Source organism: Dipodomys ordii, unplaced genomic scaffold (genome assembly GCF_000151885.1).
Source record: "Dipodomys ordii isolate 6190 unplaced genomic scaffold, Dord_2.0 Scaffold197, whole genome shotgun sequence".
In the NCBI taxonomy this organism is placed as follows: domain Eukaryota; kingdom Metazoa; phylum Chordata; class Mammalia; order Rodentia; family Heteromyidae; genus Dipodomys; species Dipodomys ordii.
Window position 1 is genome coordinate 196,693 of NW_012267413.1, and position 26,927 is coordinate 223,619.

Consider the following 26,927-nt stretch of genomic DNA (forward strand, 5'->3'; position numbering starts at 1 on the left):
TACCAAGTTATCTTTACTCCAGTCCTGATTATTTATTATTTGGGGTTTCTATATTTCTACTTCAAGTTAGAGACTGCCAGTGTGGTGTTCAACATGCATCACCCTCACAGGTTATGTCTTATCATCTTTCCCAGCCACAAGACAGGCCAAGCCTTATCTGCTTTTGCTTAGATTTTATTGTAGCAAATAGTATTAAGCCAAGATAACAAAAGGAGATGCTCAGGATAAATAAATTCTTCCTAATGAATCAAAGTATGTGCATGGTACTTCCTCCCTAACATACTGAGCAGTTCTATGAAACTGGTCATAGGACAATGGGAGTAGTCAATGTCTTCATGTGGGTAAAGGTGTGGAAAGACCCAGGAAGATTCTTGAGCTAGATGACAAGCTTCTCCACACTAAGTGTGCTCGTGGTTTCATCCTCTTCATTCGAGCCAAAATACCCTGGGAGGTCCAGCATCCTCTGCTCAGCCTCTGTGAGGCCAAATGATGTATTGTCATAGAAGGCAAACTCTGGTTGGGCTGGGAAACTTTGACATTTGTCTTTCCTGAATTGAGAAGGGCTCAGTGGACTGACCCTCTGGTAGATGTCTTGCGGGGAAGATGGGGATGACTGCTTCCTTGAAACACTCCTGTGACTGGGGGATGGTCCCCTTCGAGCTCTGTGAGGATCTGTTCTCTCAATTCCTGTCACTAATCCTGCCTGGCGATCCCCAGAATCTGGTTTCCTCATGGGCTGCCCCACAGTGTAGGATTTAGAGATTGGGTTTAGGAGACCACTGGTCCCACCTGCCCCTTGGAAATGCTCCCCTTTCTCAGAAAGCAGATGGGTGCCTCGACCTGAAGACCTACCCCTGTCGTCTGCCTGGTCCCAGGTTCTTGTCCTGGAGTTGTAGCCAGGGACCTGTCGTGGAGTCAAAGTGGACATACTCCTCTCCCGGAATGGTCGTGCCTGCTTGGTTTCATGAAAACTAGCTGTCCTCCGGAAGTGGGAATTCCTAGGGTGGCTCCTTTCCGAGGAGCCCCCTCTGCCACCAGTGTGCCTCATCTGGGACTTGCGGATCAAGGTCTGGCTGGGGCTAATGGCACAGCTGGCCGGGGACACACTGAAATCCAGCCTGGAGGGAGGTCTTTCCCCAGCACTCACCCCAGGCTGATCCAGAAATGGAGATTTGATCCTGAACTTGTTGGCTGCTTCTTCTGGGCTTTCTAAGTCTAGCGGGGGGCTGGTGGCAGCATCAATGGCAGTGTCTGTGAGGGGACTCTGAGACACGTGATATACTTTGGTGGTTTCTGTCAGACCTTTCTTCTTCATCTCCTTCAACTGCTGCTGGGCAAGGCGATAGCTAAAGAGAGGGGGGATGATCTTCTGGGCATTGGACTGAAAGCTCTCGCTGCCAGAAGCATCATCCTCAGGAGACCCCTGTCCACTGCGCCTGTAGGTCAGAGGGATGCCCAGGTCTCCTGGGCTACCCCCAGGCCCATCGCCCCCATCTGAGAAGCTCCCCCGCTGCTCACTCAGCTCGCAGATGTTCTCTTCATCCGAGTTCTTCCGGAAGCCAGGGGAATGGATAGAGTTGTGTCGAGCAGGGGTGCTGCATTTGGGGGGCCGGCCGAACCTCCTCCAAAGTGTGATGAGCACTGTGGCAATGATGATGAACAAACACAGAGAAATCCCAGTCACAGTCACTATGTTGTTGGACTTCACTGGATCCTTGGGCGGAAGAGAAGATGGATTGGATGGCCGGAGAGCTACATAGAGATGGAAAAGAAAGTTATTCTCTTGTGTTAATTTCTCTACATGGTATTTATTCATTCATTCATTCATTCATCAGTCATGGGACTTGAACTCAGGGCCTGGACACTATCCCTGAGTTTTCTGGCTCAAGACTAGTGCTCTACCACTTTAAGCCACAGTACTGCCTCTTGTTTTCTCACCAGAAATTGGACATAAGAGTCTCGTAGACTTTCCTGCCTGGGCTGGCTTTGAGCCACAATCCTCAAATCTCATCTTCTGAATAGCTAGGATCACAGGCATGAGCCACTAGTGCCAAGATTCTGCATGGCTTGTTCTGATTATCAAAGCAGTTAAAGAAAGAAGGAAAGAAACAGGGGCTGGGAGTTCGGCTCTGGCAAATGGATCTCCAATGACAAAATCACCAGGAAAGAGGAAAATCAGGGACCAGAGAAGGGAGGTAGGTGGCCAGAAAAGCTACAGAAAGACCCCTGTGCTTACCAGTTCCTGCTGAGACTTCTTCCCTGTTTTCTGCATTGAAGCAAGGGGTAGAAAACATCAAGGCTTTTCGCCTCGATAATGGATACATCATGGATTCCTGTAGTAAATGTACCTGTGAGACACACAGAGGCAATTCCTACCCAGTAGAAAACTCAAAGCACAAAATGATTTAGGTAGCTTGTGCCTACCTAAACAAGAAACATTGAGGAAAGAAGACTGTTTTATCAAACTGTCATCTGACTAGCAAAGCCTCTCCTTTCTCTCCTGGTTTTCGGCTGTCCACTCCCTTCTTACCCTCAGCATTGGTCTTCTTCATCTTCCTCACTCTCTCAAATTGATTTGTCCCACAGTCCTTAAAACTTCATCAAGACACTGATGTCACCCCTCCAGCCTCTACTTATACTGCTTTGGAAACTTCTGGAAAACTGAGACCAACTATTGCCATCTGACCTCACCTTTTTCTCCCTTGGTCCCTGCATCATTCAAGCCCTTCTAAACACCTGTCTTCTTTCCCATAGTCCTATGCCCATTGGCTCTTGGCCTCATCTCCTCTACTCACTCCCTGCCTGCCCCTCTTGGGCCTTTCCACTGTACTCTATTCTCAGAGGACATTTGCTGAGAGTCCTCATTATCCCTGTCCTTCCCACAAAGCCTATCCTTCGCCTTTTTGGCGAACATGAGGCCTTCCTATCCAATTAAACAGCTTCTTCCAAGCTCCTGAGGTAGGAGCTGTTGCATGTACTTCTCTATAAGGAAACAGGGTTAGCAACACAGTATGTTCTTCATCTCATTCCTGACTACAATGTTCAGCCAGTATTCCTTCACTGTTACATGAATCTTTTGTTCCTTTGATACCTGTGCCAGCCACCTAGATACCCTTCACCTCCCTTTCCCAAAATACCATCATCTCCTAACTCCCTCACAGCCATCTGTCACAATGGAAGGCTCCATCCTTCCATTGCATCCCAGAGCAAGGACCATCTCAGCAGCTTCAGTGTATGTGCCCTACCCCTCTGTGTGTGTGTGTGTGTGTGTGTGTCTTTCTCATTGTCTACCATTGCACCTCTCTTCTTAAATACGTTTTTGGTAGTTCTGAAGATCAAATCAGGGGCTTTGTGCATGCTACATAGCCCACCACTGAACTGGACCCCCAGATCTCATATTCAAGAATATGAACCTTTACAGGCTATTCTCTGGCTGTGTCTGCCCCTTTCACTCACTAGTGGTTTTTATGTTGTATTATTTTGCTGAGACTTACGATGCTCCAACATTCTCTTTACTCCCACTCTGACAGCTGCCTCTTGGCCTCACTTCTGATATGTGATCTATCACTGAACCCATTTTCTTTCAATACTTCAACTCTCAAAACTTTTAATATTGAGCTATGTACCTCCTCTTTTGCTCTGCTGCAAAAGTCCTTCCTAAGCAAAGTCAAATGTATGAATTCTTAGCTGTTACATCCAATCCCTAAACACTAGCAGGAAAACAAAGCAAAACAAAAGCCAAGTGTTGTGACTCACATCTATAATCCTAGCTACTCAGGAGGCCAAGATCTGAGGATCGTGGTTCAAAGCCAGCCAGGGAAGGAGAGTTCCTGATATTCTTGTCGCCAATTAAACACCAAAAAGCCAGTAGTGGAGCTTTGGTTCAAATGCTAAAATGCTAGCTTTGAGCACAAAAGCCCAGGGACAGCTCCTAGGCCCTGAGTTCAAGCTCCAGGACAAGAAATAGAGACAAAGAAAAGAAAAACAATCATAAAAGAAAAGAAAGAAAAAGAGAAGGAAAGAAAAAAATTTGTCAGCGATGATGGTGCAAAACCTATAATCTCACTGCTCTGGAAGCTGAAGCAGGAAGACTGTGAATTTGAGATCAGCCTGGATTGCATAGTGAAACCATGCTTCCAAAAAACAAGTTCTTAGCCAGGTACCAGTGGCTTGTGACTATAATCCTAGTTACTCAGGAGGTTGAGACTTGGAGGATCATAGTTTGAATGTAGCCTGGGTAGAAAAGTCCTGGGGAGTCCATCTCTAATTAACCAGCAAAATGCTGAACTATAAGTGTGGTTCAAGTGGTAAAGTGCCTGCTGTGAGCACACAAACCAAGCAAATAAGCCATAAGCATACACATACATATATACATACATACATACATACATACACACACACACACAAATACAATGACTATAGAAGCCTATGCCTGTGCACATTCATAGTATCCAGCCTCGATACTAGTGCCATCAAAGCCTTCTATAGATCCCTAAGCAAGTCTGCCTTCCATCCCCTAAAATGCTTGCTTCCAATTTCAGCATGTTCTCAAGACCCCCTACCCAACTTGCTTTTCCCCAGAACTCTGGTAGGTCACCAAAAACTGAAGTCATCAGACACGTACTCCTCAGCTTCTTCTGCCATCCTCCCTGCCCCCATAAACTTAGCAGCAGATGCACCCCACAATCACGGGGACAGTATTCTAGAAAAGGCAAGACCACCAACAAATGCCCTCTAGACCACCTTTCTCCTAGAGGATCATCCTTCTGTACCAGTCATCCTCAGAGTCTCCTCTCTGTAGCTCCTTTTCGTCAGTACAGAAACACAACCAAGCTTTTCTTGGTCAAGGTGCATTGTACTTATAAACTATTTTGTTGAATGGTAATCCCTTTGTGCAACTACTTTAAAAGTAATAAGACTACAATGAAAAACAACAACTACAAGATTGTTCTGCTGTCTCACCTCTTACCACAGGCAGATCTCTCTCCTTGTCTTCCCAGCCACAGCTACGGGAGGAGGAGTGCACATTTACTGACATGCTGCTCCCACGTGATCACCTCTGTGTCTGGTAACCTGCTCCCAGGATTCCAAAGTGCCAGCTCCTGCCAAGATCATCCTAACAACCAGTTGTAAAGAAGTTCTGTCCTGCAGCACTGGCTACTATTTGGTCCCTCTGCAATTCTCTCACCTGTTTCAATGATAGCACTTGATCACATGATTTAGAGAGAAGAGCATGAACTTTGGAGAAGGGATATCAGTCTATATCATGTACTGCTACCTTCCTCTAAACATGCCCAAGACTTCTTAACTTTCTCCAAATCTGTACTTCCTCTGATGTACCTAATTTCAAGGGAATGGCTCTGCTGTTCACACACTGGTTAACACTAGACTACTTACTTTTGTCCTTCATTCCTATCTCTGTATCACTCATTTAAAGGTCTTTGCATATCCCTCTCATCGCATCCTCCCCTCCTGACCCTACTGCTGGCACTTCTATTTTCACATGGGTTACTGAAAAACTTATTAACAGGAATCTCTCTGCCATACCTGTCCTTTTGATTTGTTTTTCCATGCTACAGCCAAAAATTGCTCTAAAACTCAGGTCTAAAGCTTTAAGGCCTTCAGGATCAGGCCTGTGAGTACTTGTCCAGCCTGTTTTCCCACCTTCCCTTGGCACACTTCATCATCCCACTGCGGGAACTATTCTCAGTTTTTTCCAGGTCCCGTACTCTGCCATCTTCCTCCAGGCCCTCAGTCATTGTTCCCTAAATCTCCCTTGCTGAACTCATTCACTTGGGTGGAACTTTCTCAGTTCTCACACTGCAGATATCACCTGCTCCAAGTACTGAGTTGTTCCAGGCATGGATTATCACCCTACATGATTCCATAACAAACTGTAGACACTTTTATCATTAAAGGTGTTATGATGTACATGCATTATGCCTATTTTTTTGCCAGTCTTGGGGCTTGAACTCAGGGCCTGGGCTCTGTCCTTGACCCTCTTTGTGTTCAAGGCCAGCACTCTACCACTTGAGCCACGGTGCCACTTCTGGCTTTTGTGAATATTTATTGGAGATAAGAAGCTCACAGAGTTTCCTGCTTGGGCTGGCTTCGAATCATGATCCTCAGATTTCATCCTCCTTAGTAGCTAGGATTACAGGCATGAGCCACTGATACCTGGCTTCATTATACCTATTTATGTGCCTTTCAGGTATCATGAACCTCTTTAAGAAGAGGATATATCTTATCAACATATTAAATATATTTCCCATACTAGTTACAGTAGTTTACAAAGTTGGTACTCAATAAACATTAGTTCAATTAATTGATGCACTCATTGTTAAGAAGATAATAGCATGACAAGTTCTGTGGCTCATGCCTATTATCATAGCTACTCTGGAGGCTGAGATCCATAGGATCAACTTTCAAAGCCAGATAAGACAGAAAAGTCCATGATATTCCAAAAAAGCAAGCAAAAATCAGGGCTGGAGGCATTATTCTTGTGGTAGAGTTCCAATGAAGTAAGGCCCTCCTTCAAACTCCATCCCTCCAAAAGATAAAAATACAATGATCAGCATTTCACCAGATGGACTGGGGGTACTATAGCAATTGTATCCTCCTACCTTCTTGTGGAACAAGAAAGACCAAATTAGTCCAGAGCTACTCTCAGACCTTGGCATAAAACTACTCTTTGAAAGCCAAACAAAACTGTGAACTACCAACCCAGTAAAAACAGCTTAGTGGTGAAAGACGTGTTGCCTGATTTATTGCTTCTTTCATCTGCAGGAGCTTCTGGTGATATTAGGTAGCAGCATTGCTATCATGGCTCTTAGATCAGTTATCTTTTGATAGTGATTGGCAACCTTCAAAACCATTGATGGAAAAAAACCTCCAAAGCTGCTGCCTGGCCCATCCCTGCCTCATCCAGACCTTCCTGGTTATCCTGATGTGAAGAAAATCCTCTAATGCTACGTAGCCCATAAAGAGATCACCAGAAAGGGAAGACTTGAAATACGGGATGTTTATCCAAGTAAACATTGATCTGAGGCCTTGCGTAGATTAGCTTTAGTATTTCCCTTTCTTCTTAATTAATAATGGTTGTATTTATAGGTCTGACACAGTGTTAAAGAAATAAGATGCTAGAATAAGAAATATGATCATATTTTCTCAAAAATGATTACTAATTCCAGTTTATAATGCCCACTTAAAAAGCCAGAATTGTCCATATAAAATTGCAAAATATTCAAGACAGGCAGAATGATAGAGTCAGCTCTAGCCCATCAGATTTTTATTGCTGTCTTTTCCAGGCCCTAGAATCCTCTGTGTCTGTGATGTGTAAATAATAGTACACAGTCGTTCCTTGGTTCTAGAACACTGTAGAGATACTCAAGTCCTTTCTCTAAAATGGATTAGTACTTGCAAAGAATCTACACACATACATTGGAATACTTTAGATGACTTCTAGGTTACTTATAACACGTAGTACATGTAAATGTTACGTAACTAGTTGTTATACTGTATTCACAGAGTAAAGATGAGAAAAATGTCTGTTCATGTTCAACATGGATGCAATGTTTTTCTGATGATTTTCACCTATGATTGGTTGACTCCTTGGGTGTGGAATCCACAGACACAAAGGGCCATCTAGATATCTGCTTCATATAGGTGGGCACTTACAAAAATGTCTCATAGGCAGTAAGTTTTCAAGATCTGAACCCAGCACCATAATGCCTACTTAGAAAAATCAGCTTGAGGTTCCAGTGAAATAATGTATTGAAATATTGGCATACATCAGGTAGTCAATAAATGGCTGGGATTCTTTGTTTAAAAAAAACAGCAGAAGTCAGTGGCAACTGATTTCACATTCATTTGAATATATGCCATCCCAGAACTGACAAAATGAGGTGTCGTTGAAGGAAGTTACACACAAGGAAGGAAATGGGGAAAAAGAAGAGGACTTACAAAGAAATCAGTAGACAGAAAAGACAGCCTTAGATACCAGTAAAAGGATGAGGCCAGTGTGCTTGCTTCAGGAACATTCTAGAATTATCTCAACTGTTTCCGTCATATATTTTCTGCAACTTATGATTGCACTTGGGAAAGTAATGCTCATTGAAAACAACCTTAAAATGCCTTCCATTTCTTTCATTCTTTCCGGTGAAATGTCCCAGTGAGGCTACCTGCTGCTCTTCCAGTTCTTCTAGATCCAAATATACCCCATATCACTAAGTGGAAATATTATAGGTGGAGTTAAAAGACTGGATAGTTTGCCTATACTTTGTAGAAAATTACCTCCTTGGTTCCCAGTAGAACTACCAGCAGACATTCATTGGAATAGAGTACTACAGTTTTACATTAATAATTTACAGGCTTTTATCTAACATTAACTCATGTACAGATTATTAAAGGTGTTAAAATGTAATTGGTTAATCAGTATTTGTTCAATCATTATTGTGATTTTTATTAAAATGAATATTTTGGGTATTATTTTTAAAAGTTGAGAGAATTGGTTGGCTAGTTTTCCTGAAAGTATTTTTAAGATAAAAGCTTCATAATGCCTTGAGAACCTTACATATATATATATATATATATATATATATATATATAGTTTGGTATAGGTTGTCACCTTTGAAAATCTTGTGTACTATAAAATACTGAGTAGAAGAAATTGTATAATTACAACCATGTAATTAAAAGTATTAAACAGCAAAAGAACCCAAACAAACAGTATGAGATAAAAATGAAGAAATAATTATTCAAAGATGCAGCTGACTGAGGGAAAGAGATGAACCTGGGCCTGGGGCTGAAATAAGAAAAAAAGAAGGGAAAACAAAGTTCTTAAGATGTTGAAGCAAAGGAGCAAGGCCTATGGAATGATTTGGAAAGATGAAGTGGAAACATAGACATTGATTACTTGATTTATTGGTTGATTGATTTATTTTAGAAAGTACTGTGGATCAAATTCAGAGTTTTGTACATGTGAGGCAAGTGTTTTACCTGTGACTGTCAAGACCTTGGCTGAGTGTGTTGACAGAAGCCTGTGGTTTTAGCTAAAAGTTGGTCTGAGATGACAAGAAACTAAGTATGGCATTCTGATCAAGAATTGGGCAGGAAGAAGTCTTGACAGGAATTATTTAAGGGCCGGGATCACTATAAAAGTCAGCTAACAAACCAGGAGTTGCATCTGTGAGGTGGAATGGTGGTGGGGAGAGAAGGGTCGTTCATCATTGTAATTGGCATGGAAGAGGATTTGGTTCCACAAGCCATGATGTGAATACCACATCTACAGACTTGTCACATTAAGCACATGGAACACTGACTGATGTGTGACTTGAAGATACTAAAAAATGCAGGAAAGGCCAGTCCCCTGGTGATAGAAAAAAGAAACACCCTACCTTCTCCCAGATAGGGGTGGTAATGAATAAACCTAGGCCACTTATGGGGAAAATCAGTGTCTTGCTCCATTATGACAATTGTCTATGTGGTCCCCTTGAACTTCTCTAGGATGATGGGGGAAATAAGTAAAGGAAAATACTTTTTACAGCATTTTTTGGTGGGGAGAGGGAAGAACAGGAATAGTAGAGAAGCAGAGGGAGAAGTAACAAGATGCCAATGTGGTGGCGCAGTTCTGTAATCCTATTACTTGGGAGGCTGAGGCAGGAGGATCTTAAATTCTGCTGTCTCAAAAAAAAATCTAAGGAATAAATGAGCAATTTATACTCCTACTACAATTTTGTATTTTACAAAATTAGTTACTATGTTTGGCCCTTTAATTTAGACATATATTGTTGTTATTTCCCTCTCTTCCACAGTATTAAATCTCATCAGAGAATTCATTCTCCAGCTTTTCTGTATTAGACACACTAACAAACACAGGGTTTTTACAATCAAAAGTAATTAGAAGTGCTGGGTGCCAATGGCTCATACCTTTAATTCTGGCTACTCAGGAGGCTGAGATCTGAGGATCATGGTTCGAAGTCAGTCTGTGCAGGAAAGTCCATGAGACTCTTACCTCCAATTAACCAGAAAAAAGCTGGATGTGGAGGATTAGCCTTGTACAAAAAAAAAAGCTCAGGGATAGGACCAAAGTCCTGATTTTAAGCCCCCGTACTGGCATGTTTGTGTGTGCACACACACACACAGAACACACAGTTAAAAAACAGTAATGCATATACTACTAATATACTTTCAAATGCAGACAGGTATTTCTCAAGAAGGCCTGGCTTCCATATTCCCTCTGATTAGGGAAGACACCCAAAAGGAGCTAAAATACCTACCAGCACACTCCTCCAGAGAGCATGGGGAGATCTCCGAGGACTTTCCAGGGCAGCCTGGTCTGGAGGAGGGGAAGGAAGTGAGACACACGCGCCGACGCTCTCGAACACCATCTCCACATGTGGCGCTACACTGACTCCATGGCTGCCACATTCCCCACGTTTCTGCAAGGACATAAGTCATGCTCTCAGTGCTAGCTCATTTGAGAATGACTCTTTAACGACATCCAAATGAAACAACAAAACTCAAATCTTCAGGTCTTTAAAAGTCCATAAGTAAAAACATTCCCAGAGAAGTAGAAAACTGGAAAGAGTGCTACTTTTAACTTTGAAACAAAGAAAAGCTGTAGGAGCTATAAAAATCTTAGCTTTCCTAGAACCCACCAGAGAGAGCTGAGGTTATAGGGCAAGCAACGAGCCTGAAGTATAAGGATAGACAAGATGCTCCAGTGTAAGAGGGAATGCAACATCTGCTCGCCTAGGATAGACTCCAGGACCCACCCACACAAGCTGGTGAGAAGAAGCCAGCTAAAAATGTAGTGAATTGCTAGAAGCTTAGTGAAGACCAGCATGAGAATACAACACCACTAGCAGGGATATAACAAGGGGAATTTGTACCCACACAGGCTCTTCTCTGGGGATCTCACCTGAAAGATTGAAGTCAAGTACAAGACTGAACAAAGCCTCTTTTATGGTACAAGTCAGACAGGAGAAGAGATATCACTGTGGAAACGGCACAAAACCTCACCCAGATCCTCCCTCCTGTCCTCTCTAAAGAATATTAGCCTCAACCATTGGGCAAAAGACAGCAAACTTTGTCAACCTTAAGAGCATCAGTTGGGACCACTACCTGCTGGAGCTGAAAATATCCAGGGTTCACACAATTTGAGATCTTCCACCACTGTGGTAGAACATCGACAAGGCTCCATCTCTGAGGCTCAGAGACACAGCACTTGCCTGAGATGAGGTTGAGCCAGCAAAAAAGAATGCTCTCCTCTTAGTCCATGCTAGCAAGTGACAACTTCAAATAACAGCAGACCAGTGCTGAGGAGAGGCAAGAGCTAGAGATGAAAGCAGGCTCAAGCCCAGAGCTGAAAGTGGAAGAGAAAAAAGCATGGAGGAAAAAAACCTTCTAGCAATGCAATGCCTGTCCTAAACCCAGAATAACTCTAGAAAATCCTGAAATCTATGATCCATTGAAGACAGCAACAGCAACAGGAAAACCCCAAACATGGCTAAATTCCTTATGATAGGAACCCAGTACCCACACTAAAGACCTAAAGGATATAGAAGCATACCTATTTCCAGGCATAAATTTTGTTTCCTCTGTTTCCACAATTCCAAACAAAATTTCTAACTTCAAATGATTATGAGATATACAAACTATCAAGAGACAAAGTGATCAATAGATCGACTGAGACTCAGATGTGACCCAGATATTAAATGGAATAGAGAGATAATTTAAAATAACTATGATATGTTAGAGATTGGGGAAAATGAGCATATTAAGACATATGAACAGATAGAAATTTGCATTAGAGTTATAAACCAGAGTCAAATGGAAATTTTATAACCTTTAAAAATCCATGAAATAAATGAAGAATGTGTTCCATAATCTTGTAATAGGTCAACACGTCTAAGGAAGCAAACAATGAATATGAGCATAGAAAGAAATCACCCCAACTAAAATTCACATACTACTATGAGTTCAGAATATTCCACAAGGATATGTTTAAAAAGACACCATTCTCATATCTGCCTCAGTGTTGGGATAATGTTTAGATCCTGAGTGCCTTTCCCAGATTAGTGCTAACTATAAAAGGACTTGAGGCTGGCTGATATCTCTTACGTCCACAAATTCTTTTGTCCTTCCAAGGCCCTTGTGAAATGCAAGCCCCTTGATCTTAAGCTTTCCAGCTTCTAGAGCTGTAAAAAAATAAATGTCTTGTGTTTCATAAATTACCCAGTCTCAAGCATTCTGTTACAATAGCACAAAATGGACTACAACAAAGACAGTGAAGGAAAAAGAGGAAATTAAAATATTAAAAAACACAAGACAAAAGGATATAGAACAACATGAAATAGTGTCTCATACATGAAGAAAAAAACTATAACAAAATTAATCTCTGAAAATACAGTGTCCAAAACTCTCCAAAATTAATGGAAGACATTATACACACAAGATACTATAAACAATCAAGCAGGATAACCAAAAAACTTAGACATACTATTTGTGATTCTTAAAAAAACAATCAAAAAATAAATTCAGAAAAATAGGTGACTTTAACTCAACCATGTAATGACTACATCAAATATAGGTAACATAAAAAGTACCAATTAAAAACAGATTATCAGATTGGATTTTAAAACACGTGGCCTAGACACTGATGACTCACACCCATAATCCTAGCTACTCAGAAGGCTGATCTCTAAGGAATCACTATTCAAAGACAGCCTTGGCAGACAAATTCAAGAGATTCTTTTTTTTGGGGGGGGGGTGGTTCCAGTTGAAGGGCCTGAACTCTGGGCCTGGGCGCTGTCCCTCAGCTCTTCAGCTCAAAGCTAGCGCTCTACCACTTGAGCCACAGTGCCACTTCCGGCTTTTTTCTTTTTGCTTATGTGGTGCTGAGGAATGGAACCCAGGGCCTCATGCATGCAAGGCAAGCCCTCTACCACTGAGCCACCTTCCCAGCCCTCAAGAGATTCTTATCACCAATTAACCAGCAAAAAAACTGGAAGCATGGCTCAAGTAGTAGAACACCAAAAAAGGTGAGTGTGCAGCAACCAAGTTCAAGCCCCAGTATTGGTATTCACTCACACACACACACACACACACACACACACACACACACACACACAAATAGCCCAACTATATGCAGTTTCTTTTTAACATCACTTTACATCTAATGTAGATAGATAGACAGACAGATAGATTAAAAGACAGAAGAAGATAGACCTTGTGAACATTCAAAAAGAATTGAGTAGCTATATTAATATCAAAATAGGCTGAGAACCAAAGATACTACTAGGGGTAAAGAGGTGTAGTATATAATGCTAAAGAAGTTGATTCAGTGAGGAGCTTTAACAATCCTAAACGTAGACCTACTAAACATAGAACATCAAAATACACACAAAGCTCTACCAAAAGAGCTTTCTTTGTTGTTGTTTGTTTTGGTGGCAGGCATTAAATGTAGGACCTCATGCATCCTAGGCAAGTACTCTACCACTGAGTTACACTCTTTAGCCAAAGCAGCCATTACTGACATTATTTATCAATGATAACTTTTCTTCTTAGCAAGTATGCAATCATCATCAAATAACATAATTGCTTTATTCCCTATAAAGAACTAGCCTGTGTCCATTCTCTCTCCACACACATCCAAGTCCCAAGACCTATCAGGTTCTGCCAACACTAGAAACCAAAGCATCCTCTGCATAAAAATTTCTCCTCATCTTTTATAGAAAAAACATAGAATGCAGCCAAAGGAATATAAAGCACTGCAAAACATAAGGGAAATGTGTAGGATAGATGTGGAGTCCAGAAAGCCAAATGGTGCAATCTCTGGAGTGAGTCATGGAATATGAGTTCTTCAGAGCAATTAAGTCTCGTAGGATTTTCACAAGAGTGGGAGAATTACAAGCAAGTATCCTGGACCAAAATCAACTGAGGTGTGGTAATGATGTTCCATGCAAAGGTCCAACTGAACACAATATTGGTTCTGTGTGTCTGGGATCATGCCACAGCTCCTCCTACAGCAGAACAATGTGTGGGCTTTGTCTGCAGAACTTCCTTGCTGCTCAGACATGAAGCCCCCAGTGCTTGAAAAGCTTTAAGAATCTCAGAGGAAAGTCTCTCTCAGCTAAAGTATTGGGATTTATTTTTGAAAAAACTTCCTGGAGAAACCACTACTGGGAAATCTAAGTAGAAAATTAAGTCAACATACATTTTCTCCTCTTGTGCTCATGTTTAAGACTACATAAAAAAGGAGAATTACAAAAGCTAGAATCCTCTTGTTATTCTTCTTGTACTTTTCTTTGACTTTATATAAACATTTCTTTAAATGGATAGTCACTTATTAAACTAAAATCAAAATTTCCTTTAATGGAGACCAGGAAAATAATCCATTTTTAAAAGTATGAATATGGGGAAAAGGTCTGGGGGGAAAAGTAAAAAATAAAAAGCATCAATATAGCCTGGTGTCAGTGGCTCACACCTATAATCCTAAACTGTTTAGGTGGCTAAGATCTGAGGATCCCAGTTTGAAACTAGCCCAGGCAGAAAAGTTCATGAGACTTTTATCTCCAATTAACCAGCAAAACGCCAGAAATACATCTGTGGCTCAATAAGTAGAATACTAGCCTTGAATGAAAAAGTTCAGAGACAGCACACAAACCCTGAGTTCAACCGCTAGTACCAGAAAGAAAGAAAGGCATGAATCTTGATTTTAAAAAATATCTAACTTAAAAATATCAAGTGTCCTTTATCTTTGAAAGTAAAATCATGAATCATGGGATATAAAACAATAGAAAATCCAAACATTTAAGTTAATTTTGTGTTCATTTCTAAATCAAATTAAATGGGAAATCACTCAAATAAGGCAATGACCAAATTTAGCCAAAAATTTTAAGAAAAAAAACCTTTTCACCATTTTATCTCTGAAAATCTCTGCCAATAACATAAGAGGAAAATAATTGGCAAATGGGAACCTGTTAGGTATCAATAGTTCATGAAGAACAAGGCGACAGATATTCCAAATAGTCTGTCTTCATGAAAGGAAGTCCATTATGTTTAGTCCTGCTTAGACATACATACATGTGTACACACTGCACAAAAAACCTGTTTGACTAGGCTAAATGCTTTTCAGACTGCAGGATATACAGGAACAAAAAAATGTTTCAGATTTCAAGACTCTGAAGGACTAAAGCCTATGAAACATTCCCATCTATAAGACATTTTCCTCAAAAGACCAAGACAACTAAACAAAATATGCTTATAAGAAAATTCCACACACACAGTGAGTAGTTAGAAGTACCAGAAGCAAAGGCATCTGGGATAAGCCATTCAGATGCTCTTTGTACTTATATTGAACAAATTATGCTTTCATTTGAGGTAGTAAACTCCCAATTGGTTATGGGTCTTCTAAAAGGGGTATGTGGGCAGCACAGAGGAACTGAGATAAGGAGGATAATAGCAGATTTTTTTTCTATTTCTTTGAGGGTTGTTGTTGTTGTTGTTTCTTTGTAGAACCCCTTTTCAGCCTACAAGCTTTATGTTGTTTAAGAGAAGTTGACAGTTGATTGTATGGAAAATATTTGCACAGTGACAATACAAGCAAACTTCTATCCTAGATAATTTAGGTGTCTGACTGATTAACTGATTGACTTGTGGTGCTGGGGATAAAACCCAGGGCACTGTGCATTCCAGGCAAGTGCTCCACTACTGAACTACATCCCCAATCCATAGTTTACTTGGTTCTGTATTCTGGCTTTGCCACTCAAAACACCCTGGTTGAATGACTTAACAGATATCTGTGCTCTATTTCCTCATCTATAACATTAACAACATTATGAATCTAAATCCCAGGATTATGAAGACTGAACATATTAATATTCTGAAAGCATTCTGGCCAGTGCTTTTTGCTATGCAAAAGGTCACTATGCAAAGATCATGAACAATCTCTATTGGCAACACACCAAATGTGTTGTTTAGTTACATCCAAAGGCATGTTTGAAAGAAGAGACAAACATAAAAAACATTATTTCAAAAAAATGCACATTTACTGAGTCAATGGCTCATACAAGTCCCAGTAGGTCTTTGAAAGATTTTATTTGGCAAAACAGATGTTTGTTTTTACTGGTCAGCACTGTCAATTTAAGTAGAAAATAAAAAGAGGAGAATTTGGTTCAGTCATAAACTTTTGAAACATCAGTCATAAGCATCAGTCATGAGCATTTGTCCCCAATGCTTGAAAGTATTTTTGTATTTAGAACAGTAAGTATTTCAGGCTTTAGAATGTTTGCATATACACCATGAGAAAATGTGAGGAAGGAACTTGAGCCTAAACCTGCAATTCATTTATCCACCCTATAAATAGCCTATAATTTTATACAATATTTTTAGTGTGCCTGGATTTTATTTTGTTTTTGTAAGCACTCTATCACTTAATCCATGCTTCCAATCCAGCACACACACACACACACACACACACACACACATTTGCCTAGGCTAGCCTTGAACCCCAATCCTCTTGCTTCCATCTCCCCAGTAGCTGGGATTAGTAGTGTGCACACCACACCCACTTAATGCTTATGTTTTGACTGCAACCTGGTCACACAGGTCAGGTATAAAGTTTTCTACTTGAAGCCTCATATTGGTGGTAAAAACTTACAGACTGTGGAGTATTAGTGGGAGGTTCTAATATTCGATTAGTATTAAAAACACAGAAAGACACTGAAGTTCTTACTGCAAATATAAATTTTACTTCTTAGTTAGAATCACAGTCAATCTGCCACACAGAGAATCTGTGTTTAGTTCTTCTTGTTAGTCTACTCAGCTGTAAAAGTTATGTGTAGTAGATACTGCATGGGGCAGTCCCCAGGTAGCCCATGACCATCTTCCGCCTGGGCACACAGAGAACCACTCTCTACCCCATTCTTTCCAATGTCTTCCCTGGCTGATTCTGTGGGGAAATCCAGCATTAGACACTGAATGAAAGCATCATGGAATGCCCAGCAGCCTGTCAAAACAAGAAAGTTTTCCTGTCCCACATGTCATTAATCAAATAGCCCAAGCTCTTCGATTTCACTTAGTTCATTTCTGTTAGTTTCAGTCAGAATTGTTTTCCTTGAACACATATGTACCTTTTCTTTTGAAAAGGCAAGATCATCTTGGAAGTCTGACTCAGTTCAGTTTAACTTTCTCTAAAGCCTAGCTGAGATAAGCCGGACCTGAATTTAATTTATGCTTTGAAAACATATATTAAACCTGGGAGTGGTGGCACACACCTGTACACCCAGAACCCAAGAAGCTGAGCCTGGAGGATAGTGAATTCAAGACCAGGCTGGGATATAGAGTGAGACACTATCTCAAAAGCAATGAGTAAGTAATTGTTGGGCACCAGTGGCTCATCCTTGTAATCCTAGCTATCTAGGAAGCTGAGATCTGAGGATCATGAGTTCAAAGCCAGCCTGGATACCAAAAAGTGGAAAGTGGAGCTATGGCTCAAGTAATAGTAATCTCCCTGAGGGAAAAAGGAAAAAGCTTAGAGAATGTGCCCAGGCCCTGAGTTTAAGTCCCAAGACTAGAACAAAAATAAACAAACAAATAAATAAATATTAGTGTGCCAAGTATCCTAAGTGGGTTAAATAAAGACAATAAATAATTTGATGAAGGTGAAAGTAGGATTTTACCATCAAATGAGTTTCCCTACTTTCAGAAATGCAAAGAATGGGGGGTCTGTGTAGGGAGAAAAGGACTTTAAATAAATAATGACAGAAGTGACAGATGCCATGAAAGAGAAACCAAAAGAGCTTATGGTGGAATCTTGGAGTAAAGAAAAAGTCACCCAAGTGCAGACTTATAGGTATGTTAATGTTAACTAGGAGAAGACAAGAGTCCAAGCCCCAGCTGAGAGATGAGGACTGGGTTCTGGCAGAACAGGCAGCCCAGTGACCATGGAAAGTCTTTTACATTCCTATCCATGCCAAGTGAGGCAACTGAAAGGCCTGGAATAGAGGAATAGCCTCAGCAGACCTGTATTTAAACAACCTTCTGCGTGTATTGAGAGAATAAAGTAGATAGTCAAGAACTAATTAGGGGGCTGAGAAGTTGGTTCAGTGGTAGAGTGCTTGCCTCACATGCATGAGGCCCTGGGTTCAATTCCTTAGCACACAAAAGCAGAAAAAAGCCAGAAGAGGCTCTGTGGCTCAAGTGGTAGAGCGCTTGCCTTGAGCTGAAAAGTTGAGAACAGTGCCCAGGTCCAGAGTTCAGCCCCCACAACTGACAAAAAAAAAAAAAAAAGAACTAATTAAGAATCTATTGCAAGAGTCCAGGTAAAGTGTAATGGAAAATTAAATCAAGTGTCATCACATGGAACTGGGAAAAAGTGGACAGAGCTAGACACCTAAAAAACAGAAGTTACAGGACTTTGTGACTTACTATTTATTTTTTATAGGGGGTGGTGGGAAAGAGGAAGACTTAGGTTTCTGGTTTGAACACAAAGATGGTGGAATCTTTCATGAAGAGGCAGGTTTAGCAGGTGATGATGAATCTAATTCCAGATATGTTGCTCTGGAGCTAGCTGAGAGGCATCTGAGGGATGTCAACTACTCAGCATCAAGTTAGCATTCATAGCAAGTATGTGAAAACTGAAAAGATGACCAACCCTCAAGAGATGAGAACTTACAGGCCAAGAAAATGAAGAAGTAGCAGCCAAGGAGTTGAAGTCAGATGCCAATTAGCAGTAGGAGAAGTGAATGAAATTGTCAACAGCTTTAAAAAAAAAGGGGGAGTGGGGGGGACAAGCTGGGTGTTGGTGGCTCACACCTGCAATTCTAGCTACTCTGGAGGCTAACATGTAAAGATCAAGTCTTATCTCCAGGAAAAGGCCAGAGGTGTGGCCTGAGTAATAGACTGCCAGCCATAAGTGAGAAAGAAAGAAAAAGAAAGAAAGAAAGAAAGAAAGAAAGAAAGAAAGAAAGAAAGAAAGAAAGAAAGAAAGAAGGAAGGAAGGATGGAAGGAAGGGAAGGAAGGAAGGAAGGGAAGGAAGGAAGAAAGGACCAAGTCCTCATTTCAAGCTGGCACACACACAAAAAGGAGGAGAAAGAAGAGGAGGAAGAAGTAGAGGAGAAGGAGTGGGAGGAGGAGGGGGAAGAGGAGGGAGAGGAAGAGGAAGAAGAGGAGGAGAAGGAGGAGGAGAAAAAAGGAGGAGAAGGAGGAGGAGGAAGTTATAAAGTAGAGTGAGAGTGATGTCTGCAGTGAATATCAGGTTTAGTTTGGGAGGTTTTGGTGCTTTAAGGTAAGAAAATTATAATTTATAAAAAACAAAATTGCACTTCAAAGCCAATGAGAGTAAGCCTTTATAGTAAGAGTCAGTTAAGGATAGGAGTTGGGAGGAGAATAATGATTAATGAAAGTTCCCTAAAATGACCAGAGGGGCTGAGCTTCACAGTGGAAGGGAAGGTTGACCTGATACGGAAGGAGTGGCACTTCTTCCATGGTGACATGAAAGAAGGGGGATAGGATGGGTCCAATACTTATAGATCTTTGGTGAAAAGGTAATAAGTTCCCATTTGGGTAGTCAGCTCCCCTGTGTGGCAGGCCACAAGATCAACTCCTAGAGTTAACCATAAGGTTGAACTCTGAGCAGAGTGGTGAAGTATAAATGAGATGGTGTACAGAACTAGGCACAAAATATGCAGGTGACTGCTGACCAGTATAGAGGACCAGCTGAGGGCAGAGGCATGAACCACTCACAATAGGTACCAGCCTACCCAACTGTGACCTTGTCATGCAACCTCAGCAGCTTGACAGGAAGCCAGCAGATGGGTGTGGCCTGTGTAGGGGCATGGAAAGGACAGAGGAATTTAAGATAGTAGCAGGGTGGATACAAGGATGAGCCACAAACTATAGGCAAGAAGCAAAGTAAATGCAAGTAGGCAAGTTGAAGGAAGAGAAAGGGGAAAGTTAAAGGAAAGGGACTTCTATGGCGAGGAAGTAGGTAGCTCTGGGGTTACAGTTAGAAGCGTGGGGAGTCAGAAGGCCATGGACTCTGTGGGATGAAAATAAGAAGAGTAGTTTAGAAAACCATACCACTTGCTAAGACTAGACTTACACCCAGGAAAAGGGAAAAATACAAAGAGTAGAAATAGTGGTGGGTAGGCTTGGGTTATAGGTCAGTGGTAGCTTGAGGCATGAGGACCTGGGTTTGATCCCCATGGCTGAAATGAACAAATGAAATGAAAAATTAAAATATAAAACTGGGAGTGAAAGAAATATACTCATTACCTGACTCTCTGTATATCACCTTCATAAAAACAATAAAAATGTTTAATTATAAAATAATAGAGAAGTGTTGGGGAGGGATCAGATGGATGGCACTTGAGCCACACATCTACACAGAATACAGTTTGAAGGCATCTTAGAGATCTTGCTTGGATTTCTCAGTAAAAATGCTTCATTCTTAAAATGAATGATCTAAGAGAATGATCTAAGAGAATGATCTAAGAGAAAGGACATGTTCAGCTAGCAAAAAAAAACAAACAAAAAAACCAAACCTGACAGTTTACTAAATATAATCTAGAATTCACTTTTGAATTCCAATCTTTTCTGTCATTGGCTTTCTTATACCTGATAGAATAATATGCTTTTTAAAAAATCCTGTAGTCTAATAATTGAGCATTTCCTATAAGCCATGTACAAAGAAGGTTATATTTATTTTATTCAGTCTCCATGGTAGGTACTTTATTATCCCTACCTGACAAAGGGAGAAACTGAGACCTAAAGAGATTAAATGATTCGCTTACTGAGACAGTTGCCCTCCCACAGGTTCTGCATTCCCAGAGTCCACATCTGCAGATTCAACTAACCACAGATGGAAAATATTCACACACACAAAAGCTGCATCTTGTCATGATTCTCCAAACAATGTAGTAAGAACAGCTACTTACATAGCATGTGTATTACATGAAGTGTAATACACAAAGATAATTAAAACTATACAAAAGTGTATTGTAGTTTTTATGCAAATGTACACCAGGACCAATCCCCGTGGATGCTGAAAGAACGTACTCTTAATTTTTCAGGTAAGAATGATAATGCCAATTGGTAGCTATGAAGAATGAGCCATTAAAATGATAGTCCAATGCATCAAAATTCTAAATAATCATTTAGAAAACCAATCAAATAACAACAAAAATAAAGATGCCGATCTGATTTTTGAATGTTGAAAAAAAAATCTCAATACCAACCTATGTTTCTCTGAATTAGCATGCACTCCTTCTCTTTGGCAGAAAAACGGCTTCTCCTTGAAACACCAAAATGAAAGCAGTATTTATTCTTCCCCATGTCAAACAAAGTGCAGTTGAACACTGTTCTCCTCTCTCCCAGGGGCAGGCTGTTTTCTGCCAGCTGAATTGTCCTCTCCCCAGGGCGCTGGGGGGCTTCTTTGAAAACGGTAACCACTCCTTGGGCGAAGATGCATGGTGGGGGCACTACCATCACCTCTACCTGGGACCCACATGTGAGTTCTGGCACCATTACAAGTTTGTATCCAAATTTCTGGGCCAAGTCAATGGGTCCTATGGAGGCAATGACTGAGTCTCGGCCGAACAGCCTCAACATCACTGTAACATAGGCTTCTGGTCCCACAGGTGCACAGCCAAACTCTATCCACTGTCCTTGAGTAAGCTCTGTCCTCTTGCTGGTTCTGATCTCCAACGGCTGTCCAGGATTGGTTCTTGCCTGAGGAAGACTGTTGGTAAAGATGACATCCACTAATATATCAGGCTTGTCCACAGGAAATGAGCACAGAGGTTGATTGGTAAATAGACCCACTTGGAAGGTGCCTTCTGCTGATTTGGATGTCCTATTCACCTCTATATGAAAGACAGGCCATTCTGCCTTTAGAAAGGCACTTTTCTCCCACCAGGGCACTGGAGTGCTGTTGGCTGATGATTCTGGAGTCATCATGAACCAGTAGTCACCAGCTTCCTTAAAGTAGAAGCATTCAAATTCGAGTGTTCCCTGAGACTGGTTGGTTAGGAGGTACTTGGTTGTTAGAGTCTGGTTGGTGTTGGCCTCCAACAGCAGGACAGACACATTCCTCAGTGTGCTATTAGCACCATCAAAATACTGGAAATCCACGGATACTGTGTTGTTACTTAGCGCTACATGGCCAGGTTCTCTCAAGAGGATATATTCAGCTTCTCCAAAGACTGAAAGAAAATGGCCAAAGCTGGTTTACAAAGGGTGCATTTGAGCAGCACTATTAGTGATATTAATGAAAACAGAAGTTTAGACCAAAGTTGGAACCGAGCCAAGGATGACGTAAAAATGTGAAATGACACACAGCTCCTGGGAGCAGGGACTTGAGCTCATTCCTTTCTAAGTGGCCCTGTTTTCTCAGCAACTTTCAGGATGTTTAAAATACCAAATTAAGCTGGGCACTGATGGCTCATGTCTGTAAATCCTAGCTACTTAAGAAGCTGAGATAAAGAGGATCATAGTTCAAAGCTAGCCCAAATAGAAAAATCTCTCAGACTCATCTACATTTAACCAGCAAAAAGCCAGAAGTGGAGGTATAGCTCAAGGGGTACAGTCCCAACTTTGAGGGGGAAAAAAAGCCGAGCAAGAGTATAAGGTCTTAAATTCAAGCCCCACTGCTAGCACAAAATAATAAAATGACAAATTAGTGATAAGTGCCCTGAATTCATAACACTGAACATGCAAATTCAAAGAAAATCTATGAAGCTAAAATAATTCTCAGATTGAGAATTTTCAACTATTATTAGAGAAAGATTCCAGTACTCTGTATTTCTCGTTTTGTTCATGTTTCTACTGTTTATGTATTTAGAGATGATGGGTAGACATTGAAATTATAATTGCTTGATTTAAGTGATACAAAACAAACTGAATATTTAAAATATAGAACCTTAAATTGACTTCGAAGTTTTTATATTCAAGACTTGTGAAGGCTGAGAAGGTGGTTCAGTGGTAGAGTGCTTGCCTCACATGCATGAGGCCCTGGGTTCAATTCCTCAGCACCACATAAACAGAAAAAGCCAGAAGTGGTACTGTGGCTCAAGTGGTGGAGCTCTAGCCTTAAGCTGAAGAGCTAAGAGACAGTCCCCAGATCCAGAGTTCAAGACCCACGACCGACCAAAAAAAAAAAAAAAGACTTATGAGTTTTTACCAGTGTTTATATGAAGAAACCCTTAAGTGAATAAGAAATGTAGCCACTTTATTCTCCATGGGTCACCCAAGGAATAGAACAAATATTTATGAAATAACCAGGCTTGTCCTAGGCAACATTAATGACATTATAGCAAGTGGTAATGGCCCAATAAGGACAGATGACTACTAGCCTCACAAGTATCATTCAGTTAGGATCAATTATATTCTTTTAAAAAGAGACCCAGCAGAGCAGCTGAAGTGAACAGTACAAAGAACATAGACACAAGAATCCTTGTTTCCATTTTGAACATGATCCAAACACGTATCAAAGGAGGCAGAATTTGGCAATCCAACAATCAACGGGGCCATAGCTGGGTTTTAAAAAAAAAAGATTTAAGGAACTTCAGTGCCCTTTTGGTTAGAAAAACAACTTGTATAATTATGAATTTACCATTATATATACCTATATATATATACCTCATCTACATGTAATATAATACATACCATATATTACATGTCCCAGTGATCTCATGTGATTTTTGCATAGAGTTATAGTCTTATCTTAAAAATACTCTTATAAGTATTTCATCAATGTATGAAAATTAGAGTATAAATATACTAGTACAGAGTTTATTTTTAAAATTAGTTCATCACTGTATCTACCTTCTGCTTGAGATGAAGTGAAATATACAAATTTGTATTGAATTATATAGACTTGAATGCTTGATCAAAATTATTACCTTTATCAAAATAAGATCAACTTGTAGCCGGGCGTTGGTGGCTCACGCCTGTAATCCTTGTTACTCAGGAGGCTGAGATCTGAGGATCGTGGTTCAAAGCCAGCCCGGGCAGGAGAAACCGTGAGACTCCTATCTCCAATAAACCACCAGAAAACTGGAAGTGGTGCTGTAGCTCAAGCGGTAGAGCGCTCCCCTTGAGCTGAAGAGCTGAGGGACAGCGCCCAGGCCCAGAGTTCAAGCCCCACAACCGACCAAAAAAAAAAAAAAATAAGATCAACTTGTTTTTCTCTAATTTAGCGACAACAGCAGTTGAGTAATATTCCCTTGTATTTGGAGATTGAAGAAAGTTGTTGAGTCCAGTGCAGCTCACATGCTAATATTACAGAGCAGCCCTGGTACCTTTGATGCACTGGTGGTCAAAGAGACTCCAATTGTATCACCAGAGCCAAGGAAAGAGGTAAGACTGATAGCAAGGTCATATTAATTTGAATCTGAAGTGGGCAGGATAGTTCTGGAATTCATTTGAAGATGAAGAAGAAAATGGTCTCTTATTTAACAGGAGAGGCTATTGAATGATAGGAATTGTCCAAGAGGCTGATCAGACTCTGATCTGATGGAGATATTTGGTTCCAACATGATTCACTAGAAAAAGAAACCAAATATACAATGTTTGGCTTCTAGCAGTGGCAGATAGGAGGGGTAAAGGGAAGGGAAAAGTTGGTAATGAATTCACAAGAATGGGAATGTACCTACAGGCAAAAAGACATTCTAACTTTGAAAACTAGAATTTGGTTCTGCCATATCTTAATTATGCAAGCAGACACATAACAATATAATTATCTCTCTTCTTTCATTTTTTCCATTCCTAATTCTAATGAAATTTAAACTAATATCTCTATATAAAGCATGTAGGTTAAAAACAAAACTGGTAATAATACTTTTTGATTTTGATTCATATCAAATAAAAATAAAAAAAGAAACAACAGATTCATGAAAATATCTTCATTTCCATTAGTTTTTTGTTTGTTTTCTTTTTTTGGTAAGGGAAGATTGTCTATTTTTACTTTTATTTTGGAGATAGGAGCTCACAGGCTGACCTTGAACATGTGATTATTCTACCTTAGCCTATTAATAGCACTGGAATTATATCACCATATACAGCTAGAAATTTTGCTCTGGATAACAACAAATATCTGTACATGCTTTGCTTACATTAGAATTTTTCTGTTTTATTTATTATCATGTAAACAAAACACATAATTTTTTGCAAGAGGCTATTATATGCAGTGTAATCTGCTTTTTTTTCTTTTTTTGTTTTCTGTGGGGTTTTGTGTGTGTATGTGTTTGTGTATTTGTCAGTCATGGAGTTTGAACTTAGGGCCTAGGTATTGTCCTTGAGCTTTGCTCTACCACTTTGAGCCACAGCTCCGCTTCCAGTTTTCTGCTGGTGAATTGGAGATAAGAGTCTCACGGACTTTCCTGCCTGGACTGGCTTTGAACCACCATCCTCAGATATCAGGCTTCTGAGCCACTGATGCCTGGCAGTATAAACTGTTTTTAAGAAGGAATAATTGACTGTAAAATAAGTGAAACCCATACTGACGTCTAAGAAAAGTTACTGGATATAACTGTGCATGCTCTAGTTTTTGTAACTGTCTTTGCCACTAACATTACACAAGCCAGTGTATCTGCCTCTGGGATTACATTTTCAGTAACGAATTTTAAGTCAGTTTCCACTCAGATCACCTCAGTTGCTTTGATGTCTATGAAATATTTAGAAATCATCAAAGGTAGTGAAGATTATGCCATGTTGGTGATTATATTGGCTCAGAAGCTATATAAAACTTGAAAAGTGAGCTCAATTTTTAGTTGAAACAAACTGAATGAAAAGAACTAACTTTAGGCATCTACCATACATGAAAACACTTAAAATGTTCCACATTCTTGATGGTATTTTATCATAACACCCCTAAGGAGTCAGTGTTATTGCTAAGAGACTAAGAAATATGCCTCAGAGAACACACTGGCAAGGATTTAAATTCAGATTGATTCCAAAGATGCTACAACAACAAAACTCTTTTGTCAAGAGGAATCTTACATAGAAGCCCCAAGTTAAAAAAAAAAACTCTGTGTGTGTGTGTGTGTGTGTGTGTGTGTGTGTGTGTGTTAAGTGATATAACACTGAATTACTCAGAAATAAATCCACATGAACCCCAGGAAATATGCTTGTGCCCAATTTGTTAAAATTGTAGTAAAGTATTTTTTAAGAGCTAAAAGTGTATTTAAGGTACAGTTGGAATCATGCAGAACTCCCAGATCACCTTCAGAGAACCCAGGGTTACCAGGTAAGAGTTTGAAAGGCACTGTACTGTTAACACTTTTGCTTCCTCTGTGCAGGATCATTCCTAAGTGCATGGACAAATCTCAAATTTATGTTTCTTTCTTGGTACTCATAGCACTCAATTATAGGCACAAGACTCACCATAGTCACAGAGCATGACCAATAACAGATTTGAAAAGTCCTTCAAGATTGGTTTCATTCTGATGAGCAAAATCCCAAGTCTTTAGTCTCTTCATGTCCTTTTTCACATCCAAATGGTCATTTCCTTTCCCCCCAAACACCTGGAATTAAAATTTCAGAATACAACAATTCCAATCAATGGCATTCATAAAATAAAAATTAGCAGTCATTCCAAGAAGTTAAATTTCCTAGATTATGAAAGGAAATTAGGGAGAACACCAATTTCCCTTAGGGTGATGACCTATAATGGTACAAGGCCCTCTGGTTCCATGACATACCTCACCTGTCAAAACCATTCAATATACCCAATATCAAGATGATCTTTGCAATACCGAAACCTTTTATCTTTGCCTCACATCCTTAAATGGAGAGTCTGTTACTTGCTTAATTTTATCAAAGCTCATAGCCAATCTAGATAATATTATTTCACATTATTTATATGCTTGGCACTTCATACTATTTGATTTACTACTCTTTCATTTAATATCTAGGTTATATA

The 26,927-nt window shown here is 40.3% G+C and overlaps 1 protein-coding gene across 2 annotated transcripts; it reads right to left on the bottom strand.

Moving 5' to 3' along the window:
• On the bottom strand, positions 1 to 26,469 carry Thsd1 (thrombospondin, type I, domain containing 1). 2 transcript variants are annotated; one of them, XM_013034828.1, is made up of 4 exons: positions 26,390 to 26,469; positions 21,244 to 22,209; positions 10,278 to 10,439; positions 1 to 1,752 (listed from the first exon to the last, which is right to left on the bottom strand). In XM_013034828.1, exons 1-4 carry the CDS (start codon positions 26,445 to 26,447, stop codon positions 377 to 379), a joined length of 2,562 nt encoding a protein of 853 aa, XP_012890282.1. In that variant the 5' UTR covers positions 26,448 to 26,469; the 3' UTR covers positions 1 to 376. The 2 variants fall into 2 exon arrangements, with proteins under 2 accessions (XP_012890282.1, XP_012890284.1); XM_013034830.1 differs by lacking the exon at positions 10,278 to 10,439.
• Between the last annotated feature and the right edge of the window lie 458 nt (positions 26,470 to 26,927).

What these genes read in the sequence shown, in the direction of transcription:
- Thsd1 (XM_013034828.1), bottom strand. Translation starts at nt 26,447, where the DNA reads ATGAAACCAATCTTGAAGGACTTTTCAAATCTGTTATTGGTCATGCTC. An exon ending in GCTAATTCAGAGAAACATAG is followed by an intron (nt 10,440 to 21,243) that starts GTTGGTATTGAG and finishes ATGTCCTTGCAG; the next exon opens with AAACGTGGGGAATGTGGCAG. An exon ending in CTCTCTGGAGGAGTGTGCTG is followed by an intron (nt 1,753 to 10,277) that starts GTAGGTATTTTA and finishes ATCTCTATGTAG; the next exon opens with CTCTCCGGCCATCCAATCCA.